The sequence below is a fragment of the Auxenochlorella protothecoides genome (genome assembly GCF_000733215.1).
Source record: "Auxenochlorella protothecoides strain 0710 unplaced genomic scaffold scaffold54, whole genome shotgun sequence".
Classification (NCBI taxonomy): Eukaryota; Viridiplantae; Chlorophyta; class Trebouxiophyceae; order Chlorellales; family Chlorellaceae; genus Auxenochlorella; species Auxenochlorella protothecoides.
Window position 1 is genome coordinate 684,783 of NW_011934258.1, and position 14,077 is coordinate 698,859.

At 65.8% G+C, this 14,077-nt stretch overlaps 8 protein-coding genes across 8 annotated transcripts in view; 5 read left to right on the forward strand and 3 right to left on the reverse strand.

Moving 5' to 3' along the window:
- Positions 1-1,020: 1,020 nt before the first annotated feature.
- F751_4870 (ATP-citrate synthase) lies at positions 1,021-2,912 on the reverse strand (the record flags this gene model as incomplete). The annotated part of the gene is made up of 4 exons (XM_011400971.1): positions 1,021-1,248; positions 1,547-2,269; positions 2,554-2,806; positions 2,893-2,912. The coding sequence occupies 4 exons, from the start codon at positions 2,910-2,912 to the stop codon at positions 1,021-1,023; spliced, it is 1,224 nt and encodes a 407-aa protein (XP_011399273.1).
- Positions 2,913-4,001: 1,089 nt separating this feature from the next.
- On the forward strand, positions 4,002-5,520 carry F751_4871 (hypothetical protein; the record flags this gene model as incomplete). Its single annotated transcript, XM_011400972.1, has 4 exons — positions 4,002-4,094; positions 4,272-4,415; positions 5,256-5,395; positions 5,514-5,520. The coding sequence occupies 4 exons, from the start codon at positions 4,002-4,004 to the stop codon at positions 5,518-5,520; spliced, it is 384 nt and encodes a 127-aa protein (XP_011399274.1).
- A 483-nt stretch (positions 5,521-6,003) lies between these two features.
- Positions 6,004-7,964, reverse strand: F751_4872 (hypothetical protein; the record flags this gene model as incomplete). Its single annotated transcript, XM_011400973.1, has 3 exons — positions 6,004-7,136; positions 7,497-7,650; positions 7,794-7,964. 3 exons carry the CDS (start codon positions 7,962-7,964, stop codon positions 6,004-6,006), a joined length of 1,458 nt encoding a protein of 485 aa, XP_011399275.1.
- Positions 7,295-7,543, forward strand: F751_4873 (hypothetical protein; the record flags this gene model as incomplete). The annotated part of the gene is made up of 1 exon (XM_011400974.1): positions 7,295-7,543. The coding sequence occupies one exon, from the start codon at positions 7,295-7,297 to the stop codon at positions 7,541-7,543; it is 249 nt and encodes an 82-aa protein (XP_011399276.1).
- A 798-nt stretch (positions 7,965-8,762) lies between the features above and the next one.
- F751_4874 (mRNA decapping complex subunit 2) lies at positions 8,763-10,503 on the forward strand (the record flags this gene model as incomplete). Its single annotated transcript, XM_011400975.1, has 5 exons — positions 8,763-8,839; positions 8,959-9,010; positions 9,190-9,690; positions 9,936-10,018; positions 10,218-10,503. 5 exons carry the CDS (start codon positions 8,763-8,765, stop codon positions 10,501-10,503), a joined length of 999 nt encoding a protein of 332 aa, XP_011399277.1.
- Positions 10,504-10,805: 302 nt separating this feature from the next.
- Positions 10,806-11,565, forward strand: F751_4875 (hypothetical protein; the record flags this gene model as incomplete). The annotated part of the gene is made up of 2 exons (XM_011400976.1): positions 10,806-11,288; positions 11,446-11,565. The coding sequence occupies 2 exons, from the start codon at positions 10,806-10,808 to the stop codon at positions 11,563-11,565; spliced, it is 603 nt and encodes a 200-aa protein (XP_011399278.1).
- Positions 11,566-12,186: 621 nt separating this feature from the next.
- Positions 12,187-13,027, forward strand: F751_4876 (hypothetical protein; the record flags this gene model as incomplete). The annotated part of the gene is made up of 3 exons (XM_011400977.1): positions 12,187-12,369; positions 12,481-12,710; positions 12,901-13,027. The coding sequence occupies 3 exons, from the start codon at positions 12,187-12,189 to the stop codon at positions 13,025-13,027; spliced, it is 540 nt and encodes a 179-aa protein (XP_011399279.1).
- Positions 13,028-13,338: 311 nt separating this feature from the next.
- The window catches only part of F751_4877 (hypothetical protein), a gene marked incomplete at both ends in the record, with an annotated part of 2,382 nt that continues 1,643 nt past the window's right edge, over positions 13,339-14,077 (reverse strand). Inside the window, 2 exons of the mRNA XM_011400978.1 lie at positions 13,339-13,560; positions 13,724-13,913. Coding sequence (XP_011399280.1) covers positions 13,339-13,560; positions 13,724-13,913 — 412 coding nt within the window. The remainder of the gene's footprint in view (positions 13,561-13,723; positions 13,914-14,077) is intronic.

Here is a 14,077-nt window from a genome sequence, read left to right on the forward strand (position 1 = left end):
TCGACCCGCCCTTGACCCCCGCACAGACCCCAACCCAACACCCCCGAGCGAAGACTGAAGCCGGGGGGCCGCGCGTGTCCCCCTGCACGGCACCCTCGCCGTGCCCGGCGCAGGAGCAGATTCTGGCGGGCCCTGCGGTGCGCGCCCGGCCCGACGCGGCCGCAGAGCGGAGCGGCTCGGCGAGCGCCACCGCCCGCCGCGTAGCCCCTCCTCCACCTCATCAGGTCCCCCAGTGGCCGACCCACCTCCGAGCGACAGCATCAACCCTGTGAGAGCACGTGTTTCCATCTTCTTTGTACGACGCAGCCTCTGCGCACCCCACCCGGCTGCCCTATGGAGGGCGGCGGCGAGAGCGGCAAGCCGGCCGCTCCATCGTGCCAGGTCGTCCCCATCCCCACGGACCGAAATCAGGGGGGCCGGCGCCAGCCTCGCCCCTCCCGCCACCCCACAGCACAACGCCAGGACTCCCCACCACGCTGCTTGGCTCACTGCCCATTCTTCCACCCTTGCCCAAACTGTCCGCAGATACCTGGACCCACGCACGACACCCGACACGGCTTGTTCTCCCTGTGTTACCCACCTCCGCCTGCAGCGTCTATGCTGTGACCCTTGTGGGGCCCCCTTCTGGCCCCCCGCACCTTGCCTTGTAGCCTACCATGACCCACGGAGCTCTTCGCCCACCCCCCGGGGCCGCCAGCTTCGGCGCCCTTTCCCTACGCCCTGCCGATAGATTTCATTACCCATGCCGCCGGCTGCCTGGATGACGGCAACCGGCCAGCCACAGCTTAGACATTGTACATCCATCCCTTGGAAACCCAGTGCAGCTCACAGGAGAAGGTCGAAGGGGGGGGGATGGGGCACAGCAGCCTGGTTGTCTGTATGTCGAACTCAGGTGTGAGGACCCCCTGGGCGCTGGAGCAGGGATTCGTGGATGCACCCAGGAGGGCAATGGAAGCGGGTGGCGACCTATGTTGGTGGGGAGGGACCCTCCCGCACGCACCAGTCCTCCTCCTGCACGGCTCACTGGGCAGCCTTTGCGTCGCGGGCATCGCTGTCCTTCAGGTGGTCGATGGCCAGCTTGCAGATGCCGGTCATGCTGGCCTCCGGGCCATATACCTCGATGTCGATGCCGATCTCGGAGCCCAGCGCGCGCATCGCGTCCAGGCCCGCGCGGTAGTTGGGGCCCCCGCGCCGCACGAACAGCTTGAGCCGCGCCGCCTTGACCGCGTCGGCGCGCTCGCGGATGGCCTGGCGCAGGCGGGGAGGGTGAGTGCAGGGGGTGGGTGGGAGGTGCTGCGATCGCTTGGCCCCACTGACTGGCGTGCAACGCCGGGTCAGCGAGTGCGTGGGGCAGGGATGGCCACTGGTGGTCTGTGAATGGCCGCGATTCCAGGTCCATCGCTTGCCCGCGGACGTCAGGGATGCAGCGCACGACCTCTGGGTTCATCGCATCTGACCCCCGTCAGTGGTCTCTGCCTTGCCCCTGGACACTCCCCCGCCTCAGCCCCCCCGACAGGGATCCCCCCCCACCCACACACCAAGACACCTGAATGATGCCCTTGAAGGTGGCGGCTACGTCGGTGAAGTTGGCTATGCCGCCGCCGACGATCAGCGCGCGCGCGCGGCCGTCGGGCCCTGCGGTGGTGCAGTCCAGCAGGCGTAGCGCGTAGGCGTGGGTCTCGGCCGCGTTGGGCCCACCCGAGTACTCGGCGTAGTTGCCCAGCTCGTCGGCCGCGCCCAGGTCGCCCACGGTGTCGGCGTAGATGACGGAGGCACCGCCCCCCGCGACCATGGTCCACACCCGACCGCGCGGGTTCAGCACGGAAAGCTTGAGCGAGGCGCCGGTGCCCTCGTCCATGCGCGCGACGGCGGCCTCCGCGGGGCCCAGCCGTCGGCCGAAGGGCAGGGGGAACTCCAGGTCGCCCCACTTCTTGGCGCTGCGGAAGGCGGCGGTGTCGTCCAGCTCGCCGCGCATGTCCAGCGGGAAGGGCGCGCCGTCGGGGCCCAGCGTGAAGGGGTTCATCTCCATCAGTGTGAAGTCCAGGTCGGTGAACACGGCGTGGGCGGTGGCCAGGAAGGCCTCCATCCCGGGGCGCAGCTCCAGGGGGAGCGTGGCCAGCAGGGGGGCCAGGGCCTCGCCCGTCACCGCCTCGCCCACCGCCAGGCTGACGCTGCGCACCTGATCCCAGTGCTCCTCGATCTCCACGCCGCCGGCCTCGGAGAAGGACAGGTCCGTGCCGGCACGCGTGCTCTGGATGCACAGGTAGTACTCGGCGTCGTGAGGCACAAAGGGCTCGATGATAAAGCAGTCGATGGGGCCGGATACGGTGCCCATGTTGATGACCGTAAGGGGGGGGGGAGATGAGAGTGGGGTTGAGGGACAGGCGTGTCAGGGGAGCAGAGGCGTGCAGGATGTGTCGGAGCCACAACTTCACGATGCCTGAAAAGTGGCTGCGTCAGAGACGCTATGGAGATCGTTTATCCACAGCTGCCTGCGTGTCCCCTAACCATGCGGCCCCTCCCACCCACCCATCCCCCTTTACAGGCTCCCACCTTGCCCATGCGCTGGGCGATGAAGTCCTCGGCGCCAGCCAGGTCCAGCTTGAGGCCCACCAGGTCATGCTTGCCCCGCTTCCCAAACAGGCAATCCGGCTTCACCACCAGAGGGGTGGTGCTGAGCCAGGGGTGGGCAGTCACCAGCGCCCCGAAATCGGTGTCCGCCTTCACCTGGGCCACCCGGATGGGGAGATCGAGCCCACCCAGGCGCGCCGCGTGCACCTTCAGCAGTGTCTTGGAGTTGTACTCCCTGGATGCCGGAGGGGTGGGTGGGTTCGTAAAGGGGAGAGCCGGCGTGTAGGGCCCGCGCACCCACCTCGTTCCCACGCCACGCACCTAATCTTCTTGCGGGCCATCGTGTACTTCAGGACAAGCTCTGCTCAGGACGAAAGGATGCAGGTGCGAGAGGTGACGATTCTGCGCGCGGTCAGTGTCCGGGCCTCCCCCAGGCAAAGGCAGTCGCTGGAGCCGGTCAAGCTCTCTGGACCTGGGAATCGCTTGATCAGCGCGCCTGATGAAAGCCAAGCACAGTGTAATTTTTGTGCCCGGGAGTACTCACGCTCGTCAGACCAAAGGCCTTGGAAATTCTATTCACGGCTTGTCGTAAATCATGGAGTGTTTGCTGACTCGGACGGGCTACGGCGAGTCAGGAGCCAGGGAGCCAGGTTATCAGCATACTCGCATGCTGTATTTCTTCACCCATTCGTTGCTGACAGAAAGAGCATTAAACCTCTCCATGCCCCGCAAAGCTGTTACTGCTGCATGATGGTCGGTTGTGCAAGGATGGCCTCGACTGATTCTGGTCAGTCAGGGATCACATGTTGTGCATTGAAGTGACGAACATTTGCCATTGTAGGCTAACCAAGACTAAACAATCAGTTATTGGAGTGGCTGCAGGAAGAGATGTCGACGTGGATCCACAGAGGGAGTTCACAAGAGAAAACTCTGAGCGCCAGCAAGTCTTAATGCACAACTGCGCAAGCCGTTTTGCGGAGAAGTTTTGTTTCACGATTAGATACAAGCGATCATCTTAGAAATGGAGATGCGTATTGATCGGTGGACCTCCCGTCCCGGCGCAGGGTCTCGGAATCTGCGCCTGTCACCATCCTACCAGAGGATCGAGCGCCCGGGTCGATCCCATCCGCACATGCAGCAGAGACTCCTTCGGAAGTATCCATGGACGTCGCGCAGGGCAATGCCTCTTCCCCCACACTCCCGGCAGCTAGTGATCGTTCGTGTGTCAATTTCTGTGCTCCTAGGACAACCTCACAGCACCCCGCGGCAGCGGCGTCGGCGCCTCGACCATGGCAGGCTTATCTTGCGCCCTGCCTGCCCGACCTCGCGTCTGCCCCTCCTTCACCGCGAGTGCTGCCTCCAGCAGCCGCATCTCTGGACATTCTACCCCCACCCTCGGGAGGACTCCATGCCTCCTGCTCCCGGGAAGGATGACACGTGCCCGCCCGGCCTTCGTCACGGGCTGCCCCGCCCCCCGGCTTCGCTTTACCACTACTGCCTCCCTCAGCCCGCCTGCCGGACATGTGAGCACTGCATGGGGTAGACGGGAATGGCGATTGCCCTGCGAGGCGAAGCACATGGTCACTGGTTGGGGAGTGGGTTCGGGTCGCCCTGTTTTCAGGGCACCTGCATCCCCCGGGACCACATCCCGCATTGGCGCCGTGCGAGAGCTCGCCCCCCTCTCCTTCCCCCGCGTGCAGGAGCGGCAAGGCTCCCCCAGCACCAGTGGGGCCTCCCCCCTGCCCACGTGCCTTGCGGCGCCCACCACCGGCATGGCGCGCGGCCTGGGCTCCTCCTCGGGCGGCGCGACGCTGGAGCGCTCCAAGCTGAGCCTGAAGCAGCGTGTCACGCAGACCGCGCCCAAGCTGGACGACGGCATGGGCGGCGGTGGGCTGGGTAAGGGCGTGTTCAACGGCGGCGGCGGCGGCGACGACGGCGGCGACGACGATGACTACTCCGGCGGCTTTGGCGAGGGCGATGACGGCGGTGGCGACGACGGCTTCTTCCGCAAGGTCCTGTCGGAGCTGTATGACGCGCGCGCTCTGGCGGCGGTGCTGCAGGAGTGGTACCGTGGCGTAGGCGACCTGCCCTTTGTCCTGCGCCAGGCGGTGCAGATGGGCCTGGTCTCCTCCGCTTCCCTCGTCCGCTTCATGGCCATGGACGTGCGGCCCGGGGTCACGCGCGCGCTTACGCGCGCGCTGCCCCCCACCGTCTCGCGCGAGGTGGTAGGCCGCCTCATGGCCGACCCGGCCTTCATGCAGAAGCTGGCGCTGGAGCAAGCCATCACAATCGCCTCCAGCCTGGCGTACGAGGCGCGCACGCGCGGCGACGCTTTCCTTTCCGAGCTGGACCTGGTGGCGGCCAACACGCTGAGCCTGGCCGCCGCCAACGCAGCGCTGGTATACCTGGTGGCGCCGACGCGCGCCGCGCCGGCGCCCGCGCGCCACGCCTGGCGCAATGCCCTGGCCCGCCTGCCCAACAACGTGTTCGATGCGGCCACGCCCATGCGCGCCTACACCCCGGGAGCGCGCGCCGCAGCGCTGGGCGTCAAGTGCGCCCAGCTCTGCGGCGTGGGCCTGGTGGCCGGCGGCGCGCAGGCCGCGCTGGGGCGCGCGCTGTGCGCGCTGCGTCGCGCGCGCGACCCCACCTACGCGCCCTCCGTCCCCGTGCCTGCGCTTGGCAAGTCGGCGCTGGGCGCCGCAGCGGCCATGGGCGTGTTTGCCAACGCGCGGTACCAGGTGATCGCGGGCGTGGACCGCTACCTCTTCGATCATGCCGCCTACCTGTGGAGCTACCTGGCTGCCTCGGGCGCCTTCCGCGCGCTGTCCACCCACCTGGGCGACCAGACGCGGCTCTACCTGCAGGGCATGCCCCTGGAGCGCCCCGCGCCCGCGCCGGGGTCCACCCCCGAGCGCGAGGCGGCGGCGCGCGAGCTCGCAAAGGCGCTGAAGCAGCAGGCCGCGGCGCGGCAGGCAGCGCCGGCGCCGCCCAGGCGGCGGAAACGCCCCGCCGGCTTTGAGATGGGCATCGGCGCCCCGGCTTGAGGCCTGGGTCGGTGGTGGGGCTCTGGGTTCCCCCAGTGTGGGCTCTCCCGTAGCCCGCCCAGCCCTCAACCGCCCCGTCTCCCAAATGCGCCAGCACCGCCGTCGCGCCGCGGGCCGTAATCGGCCTAGCACTCGCGTGCCTCAAACCTTCTCCCACCATTCTTTGTAACCTGTTCACTTGTTGCGCGGTCCGACCCTGCGCTGCTGGGACCTGTGTGTGCCGCCCCCCCCCCCCTCCCCTCGCTCTGCTGTCGCCCCATCGTTTGAAGAAGCTCGACAAAAACAGTAGAAAAGGGGGATGATAGAAAGGGGTCTCTATTTAAGCTTGCTTCAATCGGCGCTGATGACGGGGTGTCGCAGCATGTGGGGGGTCATATTTATGAACTACTCAAGCTACGGGGTCTGCTGCTCCTGTCTGGGCCGAGGCCTCGGAGCTTGCGGCCATGCCGCTGGCCACCATGGCGCCAGCGGGCGTTCCAGGCGATCCGATTGCAGCACCAGGTCCTGCGGGGACTGCTGTTGCGCCGCCGGCACTTGTGCCGGCCGCCGATGTCGCATTGGTGGACACCTCCCCTGCCGTCGTGCGATCTGCGACCACGCCCTCTGTCAGGGCGCTCTCTGCCGCTGCGCCTCCGATCGTTGCACCCTCTGCCGCCGCGCCTCCGATCGTTGCACCCTCTGCCGCCGCGCCTCCTGCCACTGCGCTCTTTACCACGGCGCCTCCTGTCACAGCGCCTCCTGCCACGGTGCCCTCTGCCGCAATGCCGCCTGTTCCTGCACTCTCCATCGCGCCACCTCCTGTCGCCGCGCCACCTGTCTCTGCACTCGCTGCCACGGCGCCTGCTCCTGTCCCTGCCACATCAGGGATGTGGCCGGTTCCCACTCTCACCGCCTCCTCACCACGTGCCCCGCCCGCAGCGCGGCTCGTGGCAAGCGCGGCTTCCCAGGACAGGGCGTTCCCCTCGGCGTCCAGGGGGAAAGCGCGGAGCATGGTGGCGGGCGCGACCTGCTCCGGCCCGCCGTCCGGCCAGGCCGCGGCGCGCCGGCAGTCCTGCCAGGCGCGGATCTGGACGTGGTGGAAGTAGGGCATGGTCTTGACGCGCGACATGCCGGAGCCGCGCAGGATCTTCTGGCTGTAGTCCCACAGGCTCTTGCTGACGTAGTGGCGCAGGACCAGGCGATCGTAGACGGGGGCCGCCGACTTGGGCCCCAGTACCCGCCGCCGGTCGGTGGTCACCGCATAGTACCCGCGCCGGTACTCGGCGTGGTGTGCGCCGCCGGCGCGCGCCACGTAGGCCGTGTTGGCCACCGTCTTGATGTGCACGTTCTCCGGCTCGCCCACGGGGTAGCAGGAATGGTAGGCGTCGGGGGCGGGGGTGCGCGGGCGCTCCAGCCGCCCGCCCGCACCATACATCCGCCAGTTCACGCCCACCCCACCATAGGCCTCGTAGTCGGCCAGGATGGAGACCAGCGTGGCATTGGCCTCCCGCACTGTCAGGTATTCGTCCGCGTCGATGAAGGCTGGGTTGTTTGGGGGGGGGGGCCACGCGGGGTGTAGTGGTGCAGGGATTGTATGGTGAGACGGAGATCTGACGTGGGCCTTGAAGGGGATGAACCAGGCACGGTGACGGACCAGGAGTGCGGATCCAGGGCCCCTTTGCCTCCTCCCGGCAAGGAGCATGAGCAGGAGTGCAGGTGGTGGGCCGTCCCGTGGTCCAGTCCAGGGTGCCGAGGGATCTCCAGACGCAATGGGGGCACATGTGCTGCCGGCTGGGTCCGGTGGGGATCCTCGAACATGTGCACCAACCAGGATGACCAGTGTGTCGGGCGGCCAGCACGACCATGTCCCCCCACCCCAGTCCCCCTGTGGCCCTGCCTCACCCATCCAGCGGTGCTGGAGCCGGAAATCGCGCAGGCAGAGGGAGTAGGCCAGGAGCTGCTTGTATTTGGCATTGATCAGGCGCCCTGTGGTGTTGAGGATGTCCTCCTGCAGCTCTGTCGCGTTGCTGGCAAGGATGTGTCGCACCAGGCCCGACTGCATCAAGGGCGGCAAAGGAGGCAGGAAGGGGGGCTGTGAGGGTCGCCTCTGGACAGCGACAGTGAACCCTGAGGCAGTGAGGAGTCGGGACACCACCCACAGCACGACCCACCCCTGGTGTCACCCCCGCGCCTGCCGACCTGGACCAGGCCCGCACCCTCCAGCACGGGCCTCAGGGACTCCCCGGAGTCCACCACATAGATCCGGTCCACGCCCAGGGCTTCATGGTACCGCGCCCAGTCCACGATGTCCCGCTGCTCGTCTGCACGTGTGTGGCCGTGGGCCAGCCAGGGGTCTGAGTGCAGGGGCATCGAGCGTGGTGCGGCATGCAGGATGCGCTGCAGGGTTGCCATGCGTGCCGTGCTGCAGACCCTCCTGCCCATTGCGCCGTCCTACTTGCTGCAGACAGACAGATGCACACATAGGAGGAGTCTCCCGGGACGGCGCCGGCGGGTGAGGGCTCCTGTGTCCCCGTCTCCTGCACGGTTGGCACCATCACCGCGGTGAAGATGGGCATGCAACCAAGCCACAGCCGCCCCCTTGGTGATTCATGGGCTTCTGCGCGGACCGAGACCGATGCTGCCTCGTGGTACAGGACCCTCCGTGCCAGGCCCCACCTGAGCTGCACCGGCAGTGGCAACGAGCAGCACTACGAACACCAACATCCCCTGAGAAGGGATCCCATGGTAGGGAGTTCGCATTTTGACAGACTCGGGCTCCTGATGCAATGATCGGCGACCCCGGGGCCTCGGGGCGGCCCCCTCACGCAACTGCTGTCTGCAATCACCCAGGGAGGCCGAGCGGGATCTAATAACACAGCATCAGATCACAGGATCCCACAGGAGTATTTGATAAGGTTGGGAGTAACGAGGATCCTCTGCATGTGACGTCAAGGTGCAGGGCAGGTGAGGTATGAGATCGGCAGAGCGCCCCAATATGTTACCACCCGACACCCTCCGGGATGACTTCCTCCACACCAAGAACTGCACCCTCCTCACAGACGTCCTGCACATGTCGATGTGATTCTCAGCATCCTAACAAAATCATCATTATGACGAATTGATGAAGTGAATCATGCCCTGGAACTAGTGTGACGTTGAACAGCAGAGATGGTGCGGCCCTCGGCAGAACTCCTGGACGAGATCTGCGTGCGGTTCATCATCAATCTCCCTCCCGAGGAACTAGAGTGCGTGGTACTGATGTGTGGTGGCTGTGTGGTAGTGCAGGAGCCGCGAGCCTAGCCTCCATGCCCCCTGTTAACCCAAATACCCCCTTAGCAACCCACACCCCTGTCTGGGCATGCAGGTCCTTTGAGCGGCTTCTCTTCGTGATTGAGATGGCCTGGTGGCACTACGAGGTGCGTGTGCCGTGCCACTGGGGTCCTCTGGCATCAGTGGTGCCCCCAGCTGCACCGCTGCCTCCCCATCTTGCCCCAAACAAACCGGACCTCCCCGATGTGCTTGCAAAGTGCGCCCGCTTCCCCGCCCACGATCAGTCACATCGGCCCTTGCCCTCCCCCCCATGCCTCTCCCACAGGACAACATCCGGGCCAAGGACCCCACTCTGTCAAGCCTGGGGCTCAAGGAGTTCTGCGCCCTCATCTTCGACGCCTGCCCTGGGCTGGAGCCGTACCGCGGCAGCCTGGACGCCATCTACTCCGCTTTCAATGACTACAAGCGCGCCGTGCCCGTGCGCGGCGTCATCATGCTGGACCCCACGCTGCGCTGCTGCCTGGTGGTGCGGGGCTGGCAGGAGGGCGCCTCCTGGGGCTTCCCGCGCGGCAAGCTGTCCAAGGGCGAGTCGGACCTGGACTGCGCCGCGCGGGAGGTGCTGGAGGAGACGGGGCTGGACCTGCGCGGCAGGCTCAGCGAACAGGACTGCATCGCGCGGCGGTCGGGCGCGCAGGACATCCGCCTGTACATCGTGGCGGGTGTGGACATGGATACCCAGTTCGCCCCGCAGGCGAAGTTCGAAATTGGGGCCTACAGGTGGCTGCCCGTGGAGGCCCTGCCCCGGAGCTACGACGCCGAGAGGACGGTGGGCGGGGAATGAGCAGGGGGGGAAGGGGAGGGCGAGTATAGGTGCGTGAATCGAAGGCGCTGGGCGGCGCCCTGCAGCTGGGCAGAGCAGATGGCGTGCCCGGCAAGACAGTGGCAGAGGGACATGGTGGTGGCCCTGCCTGGACAAATGAAGCCATGGGCCATGGGGCGAGGGAGCACGCCTGCCAGGAGACTCGTTGCATGGCACACCGTCCACCCACCCTCACCGCTCCGTCTGTGCAGCCCCTGGTCGTCAGTCCGGAGGTGAAGCTCCGCTTCTTCTCAGTGTGGCAGTTCGCATCGCCCCTCCAGGAATGGATTGCCAGGTGAGGGCCTGGCGGTGCGGGGCTTGCGGGTGTCTGGGGTGCTTGGCGGGGAAAGGCCCTGTGGGGGTGGTGACGCTCTGGCTGCTCACGCACGCCTGAGCAGGCTGCGCCGTGCCATGCCTGCGGATTCCCATCAGAACACATGCCGAGGAGCCTCACAGCGACGCCTGAATGGCTACCATCGGGCACCCGCCCACAGGAAGCTGGCGGCGCCCGTCAAGCGGCAGCGGCGCAGGAATGCGGGGAAGGGCACCGGTCGTCTGAACGACTCCTGTGCGGCCCTCGCCTCTTTGGATACGCAGTTGGAGCATGTAAGGGAAGAGTGCGATGTGCCTGCGGCGGCTCAGCTCTACCCCACCCAGGCGCCCATCGCCTCCGAAGTGAAGGTGCAGGTCGTGGGCATGGCACCAGCGAAGTCCTTCGAATTCGATCGGGAGGCGGTGATGAGGGCGCTGCACGCTGGCATGGGTAGGAGTAGGCATTGATACCAGGGCAGCGGTGTAAATGGATTATCAAGGACAGAAAAATCATGAGGGTGGGAGATCCTAATAGATAATCTGGACTAGGATGGTGAAGCGGATCCCGTGAGCGCGCGCGCGGATACTTGATACCCAGGACAAACACCCGCCCATTGCCTGGCATACACGCTAGCCTCTCTCAAGTAAGCATGTAACACAATCAGCGTCGCTACATGATCCGAGCTGCTCCGAGGACCGCCGCCTGGCCACGATCACTTCCCAGCCTTAGCGCGCCTCCACGGTTGGCCCACCGTGCCAGCACCCGTGCGATGACCTTCTTCCTCGACACATTCGCCAAGAGGCAGTGGGAGGATCCAGATCATGCAGGGTCGAGGCTGACCTGGGATCAGGCAGACTTCGTGGCCAGGGTGGAGCGGGCCCATGCAGAGGGTGCCCAGCTGCGGGACGGCTACGCGCCCTTCTGCAAGCACCTGTTCATACCCAACTTCACGGACGCCGCGGTGGGTGCGGAGAGACTCACGCCCGACAATGTGCAGTCCCTGCGCTCTGGCTACCTCAAGCGCCGCCCCGAGGAGCTGGCGGTGCTGTCTCGCTGGCTGCCCAGGTCGGCGGTGCCGCCCCGCACCGCCAAGCACCTGGACATAATCCTGTACTCCCGCGAGCAGCTGGTGAAGGAGCATGCCGCCCTGCCACACGTGTCTGCCGGGGATGCAGAAAAGGCACTCCCAGATGCGCCATGGGGCATCATCTCCATCAAGGCACAGGACGAGGATCATGAGACGCCCATGCAGGTGGGTGCACGGCGGTGGTCCATACCTCGTTTGCGAGGCAATGGGTAAGGCATGGGATGATGTTGTTTGGGATTGAATCAGCCTCCTTGGGCATCGTTCCAGTTCTCCTCGTGTGGAGCAATCTCAAATACATCCTGTATACCCATCATGCACTCAGCCCATCACCATCCTGAGGAACGCTTTGGGTCGGGAGGAAGGCGGAAGTGGCGTCCCACTGGACAAAGAAGCATACGCGGCGGCTGTCGAGTACTGGGACGCTCATGCGATCATCCAATGATGCCCAGGCTGCCTCTCGGGAGGCATGCCGACATTTGTGAGTCCCCACCTGCAGCTTTAAAGCAAGCAAAGCCTTCTTGAAAGGGTTGTGTATTCTTTGAGTCGTACTTGTTATGTGTTGGTGATGCCAAGGGCGCGCCAAGTAAATGCCTCACAAAAAAGACTGCATTCACACTTTCCCTCCGAGGCCCGCGCGTTTACCATTTCGGACAGCTGACAGATGCACCAGGCCCCGCATGGGCTCTCTTGGAGAGTCACCGAACGCTCAATCACCCCGTTCTTCGTCGGCCATCGCCCGCCGGTTGGATCTCAAGGTGACAGGCTCCCCCGAGACTCGGTTCGACGCTGAGCACCCTGAATAACAACACTCGTCCCTGGTCTCCACGCCCGGACTCGGTGATCCCTTAGCTCATTGATGGCCATGGAAGTAGGAGATACGACTCTCCTGGACCACAAGACCTTTGGACCACCGCTGTCCCCGTTGTTTGTTCAAGGGTAAGCGCGGGGTCACGACGCAGACGGTGTAGGATCATCGCCGAGCTCCCCTCCGAATCGACCCACTTCCGATCCATCCCACAGGCCTTCAACCAGTCGAAGGAAATCGCGGTCACGCACGGTGTCCATGGAGTGTTCTCCCGAGAAAGGGGGTGATGATTCGTCCGATCCGAGCAAGCCCAGGGCCGGCTGCGCCACGGCCACCCCCGGGGAGGATGCCACCCGGGACGACCTCAAGCACCTGCAATCCCTGGAGGAGACTCACGCCAAGCTCCTGGCCCGGAAGCAGGCCCTGGAGACGCACCTCAAGGTGCACGACTGGTCAGCTGCAGGTTGCAGTTGTCTCCGAGCATGTTTTCCGGCATCCAACTTGGCACTGCCACTCAGCCATCCCCAACAACCTTCCTGGCCCCTCTTGCAGACCGTCATGGCCCGCATCGGATGCTGCCAGACGGAAAACATGCAGATCAAGCGGCTGGTGGGGTGCCTGAATGTCTGCAAGGAGGACTTCAACCAGCTGCACGCCCCTCCTGGTAAACGGGAGGAAGCCATGCTGAGCGTGGGCAGCCGCCTACTCAACAGCCTGTGCCCGCCGGACCTAGTCGCCAGCGCGACGCGAGGCGAAGCTGTCGCCCGCACCCAGACCGGACAGTGCGTGGGGCCATGGCAGATGATGTTTGTGTTGTGGGGCACGAGGAAGTCAGATGGTGTGGGCAGATCGATGAGGATGTACATCCTCGGAGACCACACCTGGACCAGAACCAGCTCCACTACTCTCTGGCGCCACTCCCAGGGGTTGGGCTGCGTGGTTGGAGCCCCCCCCTCATTCCCCTCCTCACAGGCTGCTGCAGACCCGGCACGCGGAGGAGTCGCAGGTGGCGGCCGCCGCCCTGGTGGCCTGCGGGAACGACCCCGCCGCTGCGATCGTGGCGCTCATGGAGGCGGCCGACAAAGCCCAGCATGCATAGCGGCTCTCCCAGCCCTCGTGATCCGTCTCCTGCGGGCCCTGCCTCCGCCAGCGCCGGAGCTCCCCGCATAAGCACACCCCCCCCCCCCTTCTCACCCAACTCCACTCAGCTTCCCGTTGTACGCTGCAGTAGGACGCCCTCCGACCCGCACCCCACCGCTGTCCTCCCTGCGGACGCGCCCAGGCTTGCCCCTTGTAACACCAATGATGGGTCGACGGCCGGGACGCTGGCTCGAGGTTTTCGACCACGGGCTCCTCCTTTGATCACGGTGCCGCTTCGAAGCCCGCGGCTCCAAGCCGCCGGCCCCGTCTCTACGCTGCCAGGGCCGATTCCAGCTCCAGGTACCAGTCCTCGGCCCCGCCCGCCATGAAGGCGCGGAAGGACTTGAACCGTGGCTCCCAGCCCAGCGCCCGCCGCGTCGCGGGGTTGGTCATGCGCTTGCCCACGCTGCTCCCCGGCGCACCCACGAAGCGCAGGGGCCCAGCGGCGGTGGCTGCGTACCGCGGGAGGTCCATCGTGGCATCCATGATGCCCTGCAGACGCCCGTAGCGGAGTGTGTGAGGGGGGTGGGTGGGGTGTCCGCGGGATCGTCGGTCCCATCAGAGGCACGGGAGTGCAGCGGGGGGAATCAGTGATGCGTGTGCCGCACTGCGGTAAATCAGATAAGATCTCTAAAGGAATCACCCCCTGCACCACCTGGAGGGTGATGGGCTCGTCGTCGCAGGCCACGAAGGTCTCGCCGCGTGGGGGCGAGCCATCGGGCCCCCGGTGCTGGAGCACCGCCAGGGTCAGACCCGCGGCGTCCTGGTAGTGCACCAGGTTGACCAGCGCGCCACCCCAGCGGTCAGCGTCCCCGCTCTGCTTCAGGTAGAAGGTGTGAGGGCCCCTGCAGGGTTGGGGGAGATTCTGACTGTTACCTGGTGCTTGGTGGGGACATTGGGAGTGGGACCTGTGCATGCTCGGGCAAGACCCGACGGGAAAAGTGGACACGCCATGCCAAGCTCCACAAACACCAAGCCAGCTGCCCGTCCATCCCTCCCTCCTGGGGAC